This window comes from Lethenteron reissneri, chromosome 42 (assembly GCF_015708825.2).
Source record: "Lethenteron reissneri isolate LAM-NWPU_2019-01 chromosome 42, ASM1570882v1, whole genome shotgun sequence".
NCBI lineage: Eukaryota > Metazoa > Chordata > Hyperoartia > Petromyzontiformes > Petromyzontidae > Lethenteron > Lethenteron reissneri.
The window spans coordinates 10,489,718-10,501,888 of NC_083820.1; the positions used below are offsets into that span (position 1 = coordinate 10,489,718).

The window sequence follows — 12,171 nt, forward strand, 5'->3', positions numbered from 1 at the left end:
TTGTGGAGAGGTCAACAGTGGCTGTCCGCTAGAAATGCTCGCCCCTGCCATAGAACCGTGGAATTTCCAACACTGGCCCACAGCTATATTCTGGTAATAAGCACAACCTCAACGCTCACTTCAACGGGAAATCACTTTGACTTGACTTTTTTACGTTACCATAAAGATCTGTTTAGCTTGTGTAAGACGCTTGACTAAACACCACGATCGGTCGACAGAGATCGTTGATCGAGCTGTCACCAGGTCCACGCTTGCTTGGGCCTTTTCTATCACGTGGTGGTTTTAAAGGACTGCCATGAGCTTTACAAGATATAATCCTTATACACGTGACAGGTTGGGCCACCGAAGGGTAAACGTCGGGCCAACGTCGAGGCAACGTTGCACGTTTACTGGGTAATCGTAATGACCGAAGTGCAATTTCCCGGGTGCCCGGTGGCCTTCACCAGCCGTGAGTGGGAAGTAAGCGTTAATGAACTGATTGGGCATTAATCGGTGCGTGATGATACCACTGGCAAGCACCTTCGAGAGGCAGGTGAGGTCTCCTCCCTCCTCCAGCAGAGCCTGCAGCATCTTGAGGTGTCCGTGCCGGGCGGACACGTGCAAAGCCGTCTGCCCGTCCTGCCCCGGGGTGACGCGGTGGCGAGATGTTAACTACCTCGCCTGGTATGCAGGAGGTTGTAGGTTCCATCCCAACTCTGACGCTTGCTGCTGTATATTTAGAATTTGCATGTCTCTCTCTCCACGTGGTCCCGTGGATTTTTCTCCGGGTCCTCCGGGTTTTCCCTCCACATTTAGGACAACACGCGCTGTAGAGTATTTGGCGGCTATAAATTTCCACCTGATAAGCCGCTTCGTTGAGCTGTCATTTATCATGGCCAGGTCGCTTTTGAAAAAGCGCTATATAGCTCATTGGACCTTATCTGGTAAAATACAAAATAGTTTAAACAATTTAGTTTTTACACGCACTGCTTGGGAACCCTTCCTCGTCTCGATACGTTGGTAGTTGCTTTCATTCACAGTTTCACAACCTCGGGCGGTTATAGAAGTCGGGATCACAATGATGACGACAGCAAGAGGCAGATGAGAGCAGGTTGAAGAGGAAATTAAAAAAAAAAACTAAAATCTCTCTCTATGCGCCGTGTCCTTTCTTAAAAGGCTGTTGGCGATCATCACCTTCCTTCTGTTTAGCTCCGTCCGCGATGTTCACTCGCGAACCTTGCGTTGAACATTCCCAGTTGCATCCAAATCGTTCGCATTGCTCACCTAACTTCACTCGCTGTCTCCCCCTGCTTCTTGTGGTAACCTATTCTCTACCCAGTCGAAACATGACGTTCAGTCTCTCGCCTTCTCATGCTATACACAACCACGGTACGCTATGAACGCTCTTTGAAGCAAAATGCCGGTGGCTCCACCGCACCTTCTGAACGGCGTTGACGTTGGCGCCGCTCTTGAGCAGCATCTCGGCCACCTTCTCCCCCTCGGGCACCCGGGCCGCGATGTGCAGCGGCGTCTCCTGCGCCTGCGCGGACCCACGCGTACCCACGTTGAACTTCTCACGCAGCCGTACCAAGCCAACCGTGCTAATCGGAGGTGCTGGGGGGAGACAACAAACTGAAAAAAAAGCAGTTCTAAAGAAATAAGTTACCGATCTACACAATTTAAAAGTGCACGGCTCGAGTGGCTTCCTCATATCGGAAGGGAGAGCGCGTTCCAGACGGCCGCAGAAGCGCATCCGAGAGGGCGAGCGATGCGGTGCCCGTCTCTGCGGGCCGTGTGGGACTCACCGGCCCCCCCGTGAGCTGCACCTGTGCCCCGAACCCGAGCAGCGCCTGCACGGCGAGGGGGCGGCAGTGGAGCGTGGCGGCGTGCAGCGCCGTGTGGCCGTCCTTGGCGCGGGCGTCCGGCGGGGCGCCCTTCTGCAGGAGCGCGCGCACCACGGCCGCGTGGCCTCTCCGCGCCGCCACGTGCAGGCACAGAGCGCCGGCCTCGGGGGGACACACGCGGGGGGCACACGCGAGGGACACTTGAGCCCAGCGACACGTCCGCTGTAAATGTCCAAGCGACAAGCCACTTTGTTGAGCTGTCATTCGTGGTGGCCAGGTCGCTTCTGAAAAGTAAGTTTATACGTCAGTGGGATTTGCCTGCTAGGATGGGGATGGTTTAGTTTTGACTTAAAGCTTTCGTGACTGCAGGAATTCATATTCTATGGGTCTTTCGGTAAAGTCACGGAGATAGGTTACTTTGAACCTATCTACGTGACTTTACCGAAAGACCCATAGAATATGGTTTCGTTCTATTTGTACGTTTTTGGGTGATTTGTTTTTCTTGTACTTTGCACTAATATCGTGTCTTAACATCGTTTGTTGTCGTAACGTTCTCTGTGGAGAAGAGCTTTATAGCTCATCGGATTCCTCCTCCAGTATAAATACAGTTGCTGATTCTGCGAAACGTGACAGAGATGGAAGATGCGTGGCTCCCTTTGGCCTGGAGGCAGCGAGGCACGCCTCAGCACGTGCTCGCCGCCACCCCTTTTGCACTGCACGCCCGAGCCGGGACCACTATCCAGGTAGCCCCACCCACTGCTCAGGTGTCATCGCTGACTGCCCAGTAAGCCCCGCCCACTGCTCAGGTAGCCCCTCTCACTACCCGGATAGCCCCGCCCACTACCCGGATAGCCCCGCCCACTACTCGGGTAGCCCCGCCTACTACTCAGGTAGCCCCGGCCACTACTTGGGGAGCCCCGCCTACTGCTCAGGTAGCCCCTCTCACTACTCAGGTAGCTCCGCCCACTACACAGGTAGCCCCTCTCACTACTCAGGTAGCTCCGCCCACTACACAGGTAGCCCCTCTCACTACTCGGGTAGCCCCGCCCACTACTCGGGTAGCCCCACCCACTATCCCAGTAGCCCCGCCCACTACTCGGGTAGCCCCGCCCACTGCTCAGGTAGCCCCGCCCACTGCTCAGGTAGCCCCGCCCACTACTCGGGTAGCCCCGCCCACTACCCGGGTAGCCCCGCCCACTACTCAGGTAGCCCCGCCCACTGCTCAGGTAGCGCAACCCTTTTCCCGCAGCACGAGGTTGAGCACGAGGCCAGAAAGACGATGACCACCGGACCACGTTCCCGATCGTTGGCAAACGTTTCACGGGGGACAGCCGGAGCAGCCCCTTCTCTAACTGTCGGGACTGCCGCCTGCCTCACCTTGTTGGGCATCTGCAGGGGGACCCCCTTCTTGAGGAAGGCGAGCGCCGTGTCGGGGTGGCCGCACTGCGAGGCGATGTGCATCAGGGTGCTGCCGTCCTGCGGCAGACGATGCGACGCGCGGTTTTGTTGTGGAGGTGCCGCACGCGTCTCGTGTTAAACGTCGCCGTCGAAACCTCTCGAAGCCGGACGCGAGTAAGCCGGAATTTTGTGGGGTAAGCCAGGATGCTTCCCAAATAAAATTTAAACATATTTCTATATACATCTTCTTACGGATAAAACCAAACTCTGAATGGAACGCTGTTTAGCGCACGGGCACAACTTACGGTCATGATCTTTTGTCATTAGATTGTAAATATTAAATCGTAAATACTTCGCTAATTGTTATTCATCAGCGAACAACCATGGAGGCTGAACGGCTAAAGAACTCCCCAGACATCAATTCATACCGTCTGTTGCCCTTCTGGAAATCAGTGGCTTATCTAACAGCAATAACAATTGCTGTTAACCATTGATCACATATCTCAGATGTTAAGGACATACACGTGTCATTATTCGTTTCGTCTTTTCTGAATAATCCCATTATTGATGGCATGCTGGACATCTCCGATAGCCGGAGAGACCTTTCTCCCGATTCGATCGGCTTCGTCCGGCTTCGACCGGGTCTGCCCAGTCCCCGCGAGTACCTTGGTCCTGGCCATGACGTCCGATTTGAATTTGTCAGTCAGCACCTCCACCACGCTCGTGTGGCCGCGCTCGGCGGCGATGTGCAGCGGTGAGCGGTCCAGCTGAGCACCACCACACGGGGCAGAGACCCGCACTCAGCGTCAGGACGTGATCATGACTCTGCTGATGAGGCACCGCATGTCGAAAACCAGTGCACTGTCTCGTGTTTGTCCAACGCTGCTGAAATGATGCACGTCCCAGAAGGCCGTGTGAGGCTGATGGGATGCGTATGTAGGCAGGGAGCATTGTGGGAAGTCGGCATATTATTTACAGTGATTATTTCGACTGGACGTCACCGACGTTAATGGAATTACGTTGAGAGACGGAGGAACACATGAATTCGACAACATCTGCAGGCCAATGACACCAATCAAACGTGCCCGACATGTGTGCGATGCCTGAGACGTAACGCTCCACCCCCCCCCCCCACCCCCCGCGTTTCACTCTGTGAGATTCCTGCACCGGCGCAACGTGTCCCCAACCTTGTCGGTGATGTTGGGGTCAGCGCTGGTGATGTTGTAGAACAACTTCAGCATTGCCTCATCGCCCTCCCAGGCAGAGACGTGCAACGGAGTGAAGCCCTCGTCCTGCCAAGAAACAACGAGATAACGGTTCTCATCTGGCCAGGTGTTTGCCATCAATGACATCACTCTCCTTCATATGGCTGATATTGATGTCGAGCAACAGCTATGATTTTACACCGCGGTGATTGAGCCGAGCGATTGCGTCAGGGAGGTGCATCGTTGTGATGATGCCTCCTTCTTCGTGTATGCGAATCGGACAGCGAGTCGTCCTACGTTCCATGGTTCTATTCTGGGTGGCGACCAGAGTCGCCGCACACTGCCAGGGAGTTTAGTTTTCCATTTGTCGCATCATCATCGTCACCATCGTCAACATCGTCAACATCATCGTCGTCAAGTATCACCGCATCTGCTGCTGACGCCATGGTTTGTGTACGGATTCGGTTCAGGGGTTACGGCCCCATAAGCGTCGCGGATGATCGACGCCAGGGAAATTCTGCGTCGGATCTCTCACGAGCTCCATTCAGCTTTCCAAGCATCATCAGGCTCGACGCAGTGTCAGTTACATCATTGGCACTGCACCACAACGTTGCATTCCCCACATGACGCCCCGGTGGCGAGATGTTAACTGCATCGCCTGGTGTACAGGAGGTCGTGGGTTCTATCCCAACCCTGATGCATGTATATTTGGAGTTTGCATGTCTCTCTCTCTCTCTCCGTGGTCACGTGGACTTTTCACTGGGTTCTCCGGGTTGTCCCTCCACATTTAGAAACATGCATTTAGAGTATTTGGCAGATATACATTTCCACGTGAGAAGCCAATTCGTTGGGGTATAATTTGTGATAACTATGTCGTTTCTGAAAAGGAGCAAAGTAGCTCAGTGGGCCTTACCTGATAAAATACAAATAGTTTTTAGTTTAGTTTTAGTTTACATGACAACTCAACTACTGCCACTCTCTCTCCTGTTCAGCCTGCCCAAATCCACCTTCTCCAAACTCCATGGTATCCAAAAATGCGGCTGTCAGACGCCTTGCTCGCAGCCGCCCACATGACCACATTGCCCGAACAGTCCCCGTTCCCTCAACACTGGCTCCCGATCCAATCCCAGATGTATTTCAAGATCACTCTCACCGGCTTGGTGATCCTCCCTGGACTCTCCCCTTGCCTGCCTGCCTGTCCACCCTCTCACCTCCCTCCGTGCCACTCTCCAGCAACCGAGGATATCTGCTGGAGGACATTTCGTTTATTTCTTCTTCCAGTGACCACTGACTGACCGAACCTCTCTTCAACACGAGCGCGTTGCCGTTGAAACCGCCTTGAACTTCTCCCGCACCGTACGTAGCCAACCGTGCTAATCGGCTGCTCGCGCACAGCGTCTCGAGACGCAACGTCGCGTGCAGGCGCGGCGCGGAATAACCGCAGCGCAGTCCACCGCGCGCTGGACACGCGGGTCGGCCTGGCGGTGCCACGGGGCTCCCGTACGTTCTGGACGTCGGTCTGGGCGCCTGCTTCGACGAGGAGCCGCGCCACCTCGTGATCCCTCCTCTTGCAAGCGACGTGCAGGGCAGTGTCTCCGCTCCCCTGCGCGGGAGACATTCTCACGGTTGGCGATGCACGGGTTTGTTTCCCATTTGCAATGTTCAACGTCGTTGTGAATTGATTTACAGCGCCCTGGCAACGTCCACTGTTGGGTGAAGGCTGCGTCGGCCTGGGGTCTGGTTGTCGGATATCACGTGTCACTGGTCACAGCCGTTACTGGAAATCAAACTCAAGTTATTGGGTTCATAGGGCAGTGCCCGAACCACTGCGCCACCACTCAAACGCAGTGTTAATATATAAAGGATTAGACAAAATAGATAAAGGATACATTAAAACCATATTGGGGGGTTTGGGATTTGCGGGCCACAGGATCATGAGAAATGTCGATGGCTTGGGAAGGCCTTCATCCAGCAGTAGATTGCTCGTTGCTGAGGATGATGATGATGAGGACATTGTATGTTGTGATCATCATCATTGCAAATAAACATTATCGTCATCATTGTCCTCATTGTCATCATCTCCATAATCACTATTGCTGTGATGTGAATATTAATCATCGTCAGGGTTGTCATCAACATCACTGTCCTCATCATCATCATCTCCATAATCACCATTGCCGTCACAATCATCGTCGTCGTCGTCACCAGCAGTGTCGCTGACGCCGTGTACCTTCCAGCAGGCTGTGACCTGCGCGTCGGTCGCGGAGGCGAGCAGCTCCCTGCACACGGCCAGGTTGCCGGCCTCCACCGCGAGCAGCAGCGGCAGTCGCCCCTCCTGAGCGCACGCACGCACCCCACACCCCGCACCAGATCACTCTAACTCAACGTGTGTTGAACTTCTTTCGCGTCGTACGTAGCCCGCCGTGCTAATCGTAGGTGCGGGCGAAGGACAACGAAACTACGATACACAAAGCAGTTCGAAAGAAATTAGTTTTCAATCGAGATGATGATTTAAAAGTGCAGAGCTGCAGTGGCTTCCTGATACCAGAAGGAAGAGCGTTCCAGACGGCCGCAGAAGCGCATCTGAAAGCACGCGATGCGGTGACCATCTTTCTTCGATGGCCAGCCAAGATTCGCTGCTACGAGGATGACCGCAATTCGCGTGACGTTTCGCCTATTATTAAGATAATAGGCAACGGCGCAACCTCGCAATTGCTTGCTCACATCACTGCTGACAGAAGGGAATCTCAAGAGAACCTTACGAGAGGATATTTTGGGGTTTATTCAATCAACGCTGGCCAGACGTCTTGGAAGAGGTGGGAGACACCCCACAATTTACCCCACCACACGTGACCTGCCCATCGACGAACTGCTGCGAATCCATCGATGCTGTCGTGTGAGAGAGGGGTGAGGTATTTAAAAGACTTGGACCGTCGTTTCAACTGCTGCAGATCGAATGCAGCCAGCGAACCTCTGGATTGCAAGTCCGGCACGCTCGCACCGTCACACCACTGTGGCATCGTTCCCTTATCAGTAGAACACGATTCGCCTCTTCATTCACTCGTGGGCGGTAGCTCCAGTGCACGTGGTGATGTGACGCTCACGCGACACCTGACCCTCGTCGGTCAAAATTTGGCAAAGTTTGGCACCGTGACGCCGGCGCACGATGGCATGCCTCGTTTTCGAATGAAGTCCACCGGGTGTTGAACGCTAACCCCCGTGCGTAGCATTTTAACAATACACACCACGGTATTAACCGGGACGGCCTGCCCGGTGTCAAACCGCGAGCCTCTGCAACAACCGCGCTCCCGCTGGGCCGCGTCACCGCCGCTGCACACGACTTGACGCTCCGCTCCCAACTCGGGCAGCAGGAGAAAAAAAGTAGTAGCGCAAGGCGCGAGCGAACGCATTGAAAACACGTCTGGAGGAGCGCTGCACTACTGCACGCGCCCCTCCAAGATGGGATGGTGGTGGGAGGGGGGGTGGTGCATGCAGTGGTGCAGCCTCGGCCAGCACCGGGGGGCGACTGGTCGCTGGCGTCACCTCGTCGTGAGCGAGGCGCGCGTCCCTGCCCATCGACTTGAGCAGCATCTGCACGATGGCGATGGCACCCGAGGGTCTGGAGGCCGCCATGTGCAGGGGCAGCTGCTCGCTGGGCTGGTGGGGAGGGGGGTATTCACAACAACAACAACAATGAGAATCTTCTTGGTTCTTTTGGTAAAGTCACGTAGAAGGGAAATAATGAAATAATAAAATTTGAACATAATAAAATACAATTCTCACGACGTTTCGGCCACAACGCAAGCAGCCGTCCTCATGTGAAGAACAGGGCTGTCGGAAAGACAGCGTCCGAATGACTGCGTTGTGGCCGAAACGTCGTGAGAATTGTATTTTATTGTTTTATTTTTATTCTTTTATCATTTCCCTTCTACGTGACTTTACCGAAAGAACCAAGAAGATGAATCCCTGCAGTCACGAAAGCTTTAAATCGAAACAATGAGAATCTTTATTTAGACTGGAAGAGGAATCCGATAAGCTATGAAGCTCTTTGTTTTACAGATGTCCAGTGTGGGGCGGGTCAGCAGGTTCCAAGAGCAAACAAGACAAAAGGGCCACGTGGCGATCGGTAACTTAATGGCATGGCGTGGCCTCATCCAATATAATTGTTTCGAAATTAGAGGTACCACAATAAGCCGGGGAAGACAGCGAGTGAAGCACATACGGGATGCAACTGGGAGTGTCCAATGCAATGCTCTTGAGTAATATCACGGACAGAGATGAATGGAACGAAAACCATGATCAGGTCAACACGTAGGCTTTCGAAAAGCAATATCATCCATAAAACAGGTTTTTGGGGTTAGATCACGTAAATATAAATGTGTCGTTAAACCTGCCACCACCCGACACAGACAATTAGTAAGGTTTGTCACCTAAAAGAACGTGCCAATTCGTTACTAGTACAGCGCACCGGTGTCTTGGAGAGTAAATCCACGCAATTTCCAATCACAGTACGACGTTTCGCCAGTAATTATAACTAGCATCATCAGGCGGCAGCCAGATTTAAATATGGCTGTTCTGTTTACGTGACAAATTTTACTAATTGGCGGTGTCTGGTGGTGGCGGGTTTAACGACACATTCATATTTACGCGATCTGACCCAAAAAAAACTCTATTATGGAAGACCATGATCGCCAACGTTGAGAACACAAAGATGCCGAACCCAAAAATCTATTACGAATCATAACAGTGGCCGCGAACACCTACTACCTGTGAAGACGAGTACGTTACGTAGCTTATCCACAATCATGTTTTCATGCGACGCACCCAAAAATTATTTTCGCTAAGGGCCCCCGATGCTGCATGGGTGTGTGTGTCCCCCCCCCCATCATCGATGAAGAGACGCATCGCGGTTGAGTGATTACCCCTCCAGTGAGATTGGGGTCGGCTTTCTTGAGCAGCAGACACTTCACCATCTCGTCCCTGGACTGTGCGGCTGCGACGTGCAGCGCCGTGCGCCCGTCCTGCTCGGAGAACGGCACGTGGGCGCCCCAGGAGAGGTCAGGGGAGGAACACGCGCGGTGCCACGGTGGCTAGGAGATGTTAATTATCTCGCCTGGTGTGCAGGAGGTCGCGGATTCGATCCCAACCCTGACGCCTGCTGTATAATTGGAGTTCTCATGTTCTTTCTAGATTTGAAGCTTTCGTGACTGCAAGGATTCATACTCTTGGGTTCTTTCGGTAAAGTCACGTAGGTAAAAATAATAATAATAAAATAAAAATTAATGAAAATAACTAAATTAAATCTCTCTCCCACGTGGCCGTGTGGATTTGTCTCCGGGTCCTCCGGTTTTCCCTCCACATTTAGATTTGTGCGTTTCGATTATTTGGCTGCTATACATTTCCACGCGATAAGCCACTTCTGAAAAAGAACTGTACATCTCAGTGGGCCTTTACCCGGTAAAACAACAAGAATAGTTTCGTCTAGTAGTTTTAGTTTAGAGTGGCCCACGTGGTGTCCTTGCTGCGATTGCGAACACCGCGTCCGGGACTCGACCCAGCGGCAGCACATCGTGTCCGCCGCTCGTTTGCCGAGGTTCGAGGTTCACGTCGGCCGCCCTGCTTAATACTGCGGTGGGCGCCAACCATAAAATACCAGACGCCACTTGCGGAGCTCACAGTGGATGTTAAATACCCAACCCCCGTACGTAATTCGAAATGACGAGGCCATCGTGTGCCAGCGGCGTCATGGTCCAAAATTTGCAAAATTTCCCTACAAATTACTCGAAAATGGTTTGCACATCAAGGCAATCATCGCCCCCCTACTGACAGACTAATGCCCGTTTAAAGGCCAGGTTGCTGAGTGACCTTTTGCCGCACAGAGACAGCTGCCACTGAGTGGTGGGGGGGACGCGGTGACCTTTAAAATGTGTTGAGGTGAGGTGAGATGTAAGTCGATGATCGCATGTAAAAGTTGTTGTGTGAGTTTGGGTTGTTGAGTAAGGTTGTCGGGTTGTTGTGTGAGGTTGTTGGGTTGTTGAGTTGGGGTGGTGATCTCACACGTGCACGGTCGCCCAAATTCGCCCCCAGCTCCAAGAGGCGTTCAACCACCGCCAGGCGGTTGTCTCTTACGGCCATCATGAGCAGGGTGAGCCCGGACTCCTGCAGCCACCCCACAGACACAACGCAGACACAACACAGACACAACACAGACACAACACAGACACATACCCAACACAGACACAACGCAGACACAACGCAGACACAACACAGACACAACACAGACACAACGCAGACACAACACAGATACAACGCAGACACAACACAGACACAACAGACACAACGCAGACACAACACAGAGACAACACAGACACAACGCAGACACAACACAGACACAACACAGACACAACACAGACACAACAGACACAACGCAGACACAACACAGAGACAACACAGACACAACGCAGACACAACACAGATACAACGCAGACACAACACAGACACAACAGACACAACGCAGACACAACACAGAGACAACACAGACAGAGTGAGTGTGTGTGTAGAGTGTGTGTAGAGTGTGTGTGTAAAGTGAGTGTGTGTGTAGAGTCTACACACACACTCACTCTACACACACACTCACTCTACACTTACTCTTCACACACTCTAAACACACACACTCTACACACACACACTCTACACACACACACCTTACACACACACACTACACACACTCTACACACACACACTCTACACACACACACACACTCTACACACACACACTTTACACACACTCTACACACACACACTCTACACACTCACTCTACACACACACACACACTCTACACACACACACTCTACACACACACACTACACACACTCTACACACACACTCACTCTACACACACACTCTACACACACACACTCTACACACACTCTACACACACACACTCTACACACACTCTACATACACACTCACTCTACACACACTCTACACACACTCTACACACACACACTCTACACACACACTCTCTACACACACTCTACACACACACACTCTACACACACACACTCTACACACACACACTCTACACACACACACACTACACACACTCTACACACACACACTCTACACACACACTCTACACACACTCTACACACACTCTACATACACACTCACTCTACACACACTCTACACACACACACTCTACACACACACACTCTACACACACACACTCTACACCCACACTAAAAATGTATCTCGATGATAGCCGAGGCTTACTTCTGTTGGGATGCAGGCAAACAAGCAATGCTATGATGTGTCGATAATTGTGATGATTGGTGTCAATACTGCGTCAAATTGTAATGTGGACAAGGCAGTGTCGATGGACAATGCAGTGTCAACGATAACGATTTGACAATGATGTGCCAATCACGATGGATGACAACGCTGTCGACGACGATCGATATCAAATGCTCTGTGATAAAGGGGACGATGGGCAACGCTGTGTAAAGTGATGATGATGATCATCATCCTCACCTGCTCGGGGATGAAGAGACTCGCGTCTGGCCGCTCCACCGCACTGAGGAGGTTCTCCACGGCAGGCCACTCCGACTTGCTCGCCAGGCTCAGCAGCCGGGACGCGTCCCCCACCTGGGGCATGGTGCCCGCGCCTCCTCCAAGGCAGCCAGAGGGCTCCTGCGACAATCACCACGTGTCGTCTCCCAGACCACGTGTCGCGTCTCTCAGA

At 52.6% G+C, this 12,171-nt stretch overlaps 1 protein-coding gene across 1 annotated transcript in view; it reads right to left on the minus strand.

The window, feature by feature from the left end:
* LOC133352928 (serine/threonine-protein phosphatase 6 regulatory ankyrin repeat subunit B-like) overlaps positions 1-9,995 on the minus strand; it is a 30,646-nt gene extending 20,651 nt beyond the window's left edge. Inside the window, exons 1-11 of the mRNA XM_061568932.1 lie at positions 9,936-9,995; positions 9,349-9,516; positions 7,970-8,083; positions 6,657-6,761; positions 5,931-6,029; positions 4,409-4,513; positions 3,887-3,988; positions 3,201-3,299; positions 1,785-1,916; positions 1,418-1,519; positions 520-618 (exon numbers count right to left, since the gene is read on the minus strand). Coding sequence (XP_061424916.1) covers positions 520-618; positions 1,418-1,519; positions 1,785-1,916; positions 3,201-3,299; positions 3,887-3,988; positions 4,409-4,513; positions 5,931-6,029; positions 6,657-6,761; positions 7,970-8,083; positions 9,349-9,516; positions 9,936-9,995 — 1,185 coding nt within the window. The remainder of the gene's footprint in view (positions 1-519; positions 619-1,417; positions 1,520-1,784; positions 1,917-3,200; positions 3,300-3,886; positions 3,989-4,408; positions 4,514-5,930; positions 6,030-6,656; positions 6,762-7,969; positions 8,084-9,348; positions 9,517-9,935) is intronic.
* Positions 9,996-12,171: the final 2,176 nt, after the last annotated feature.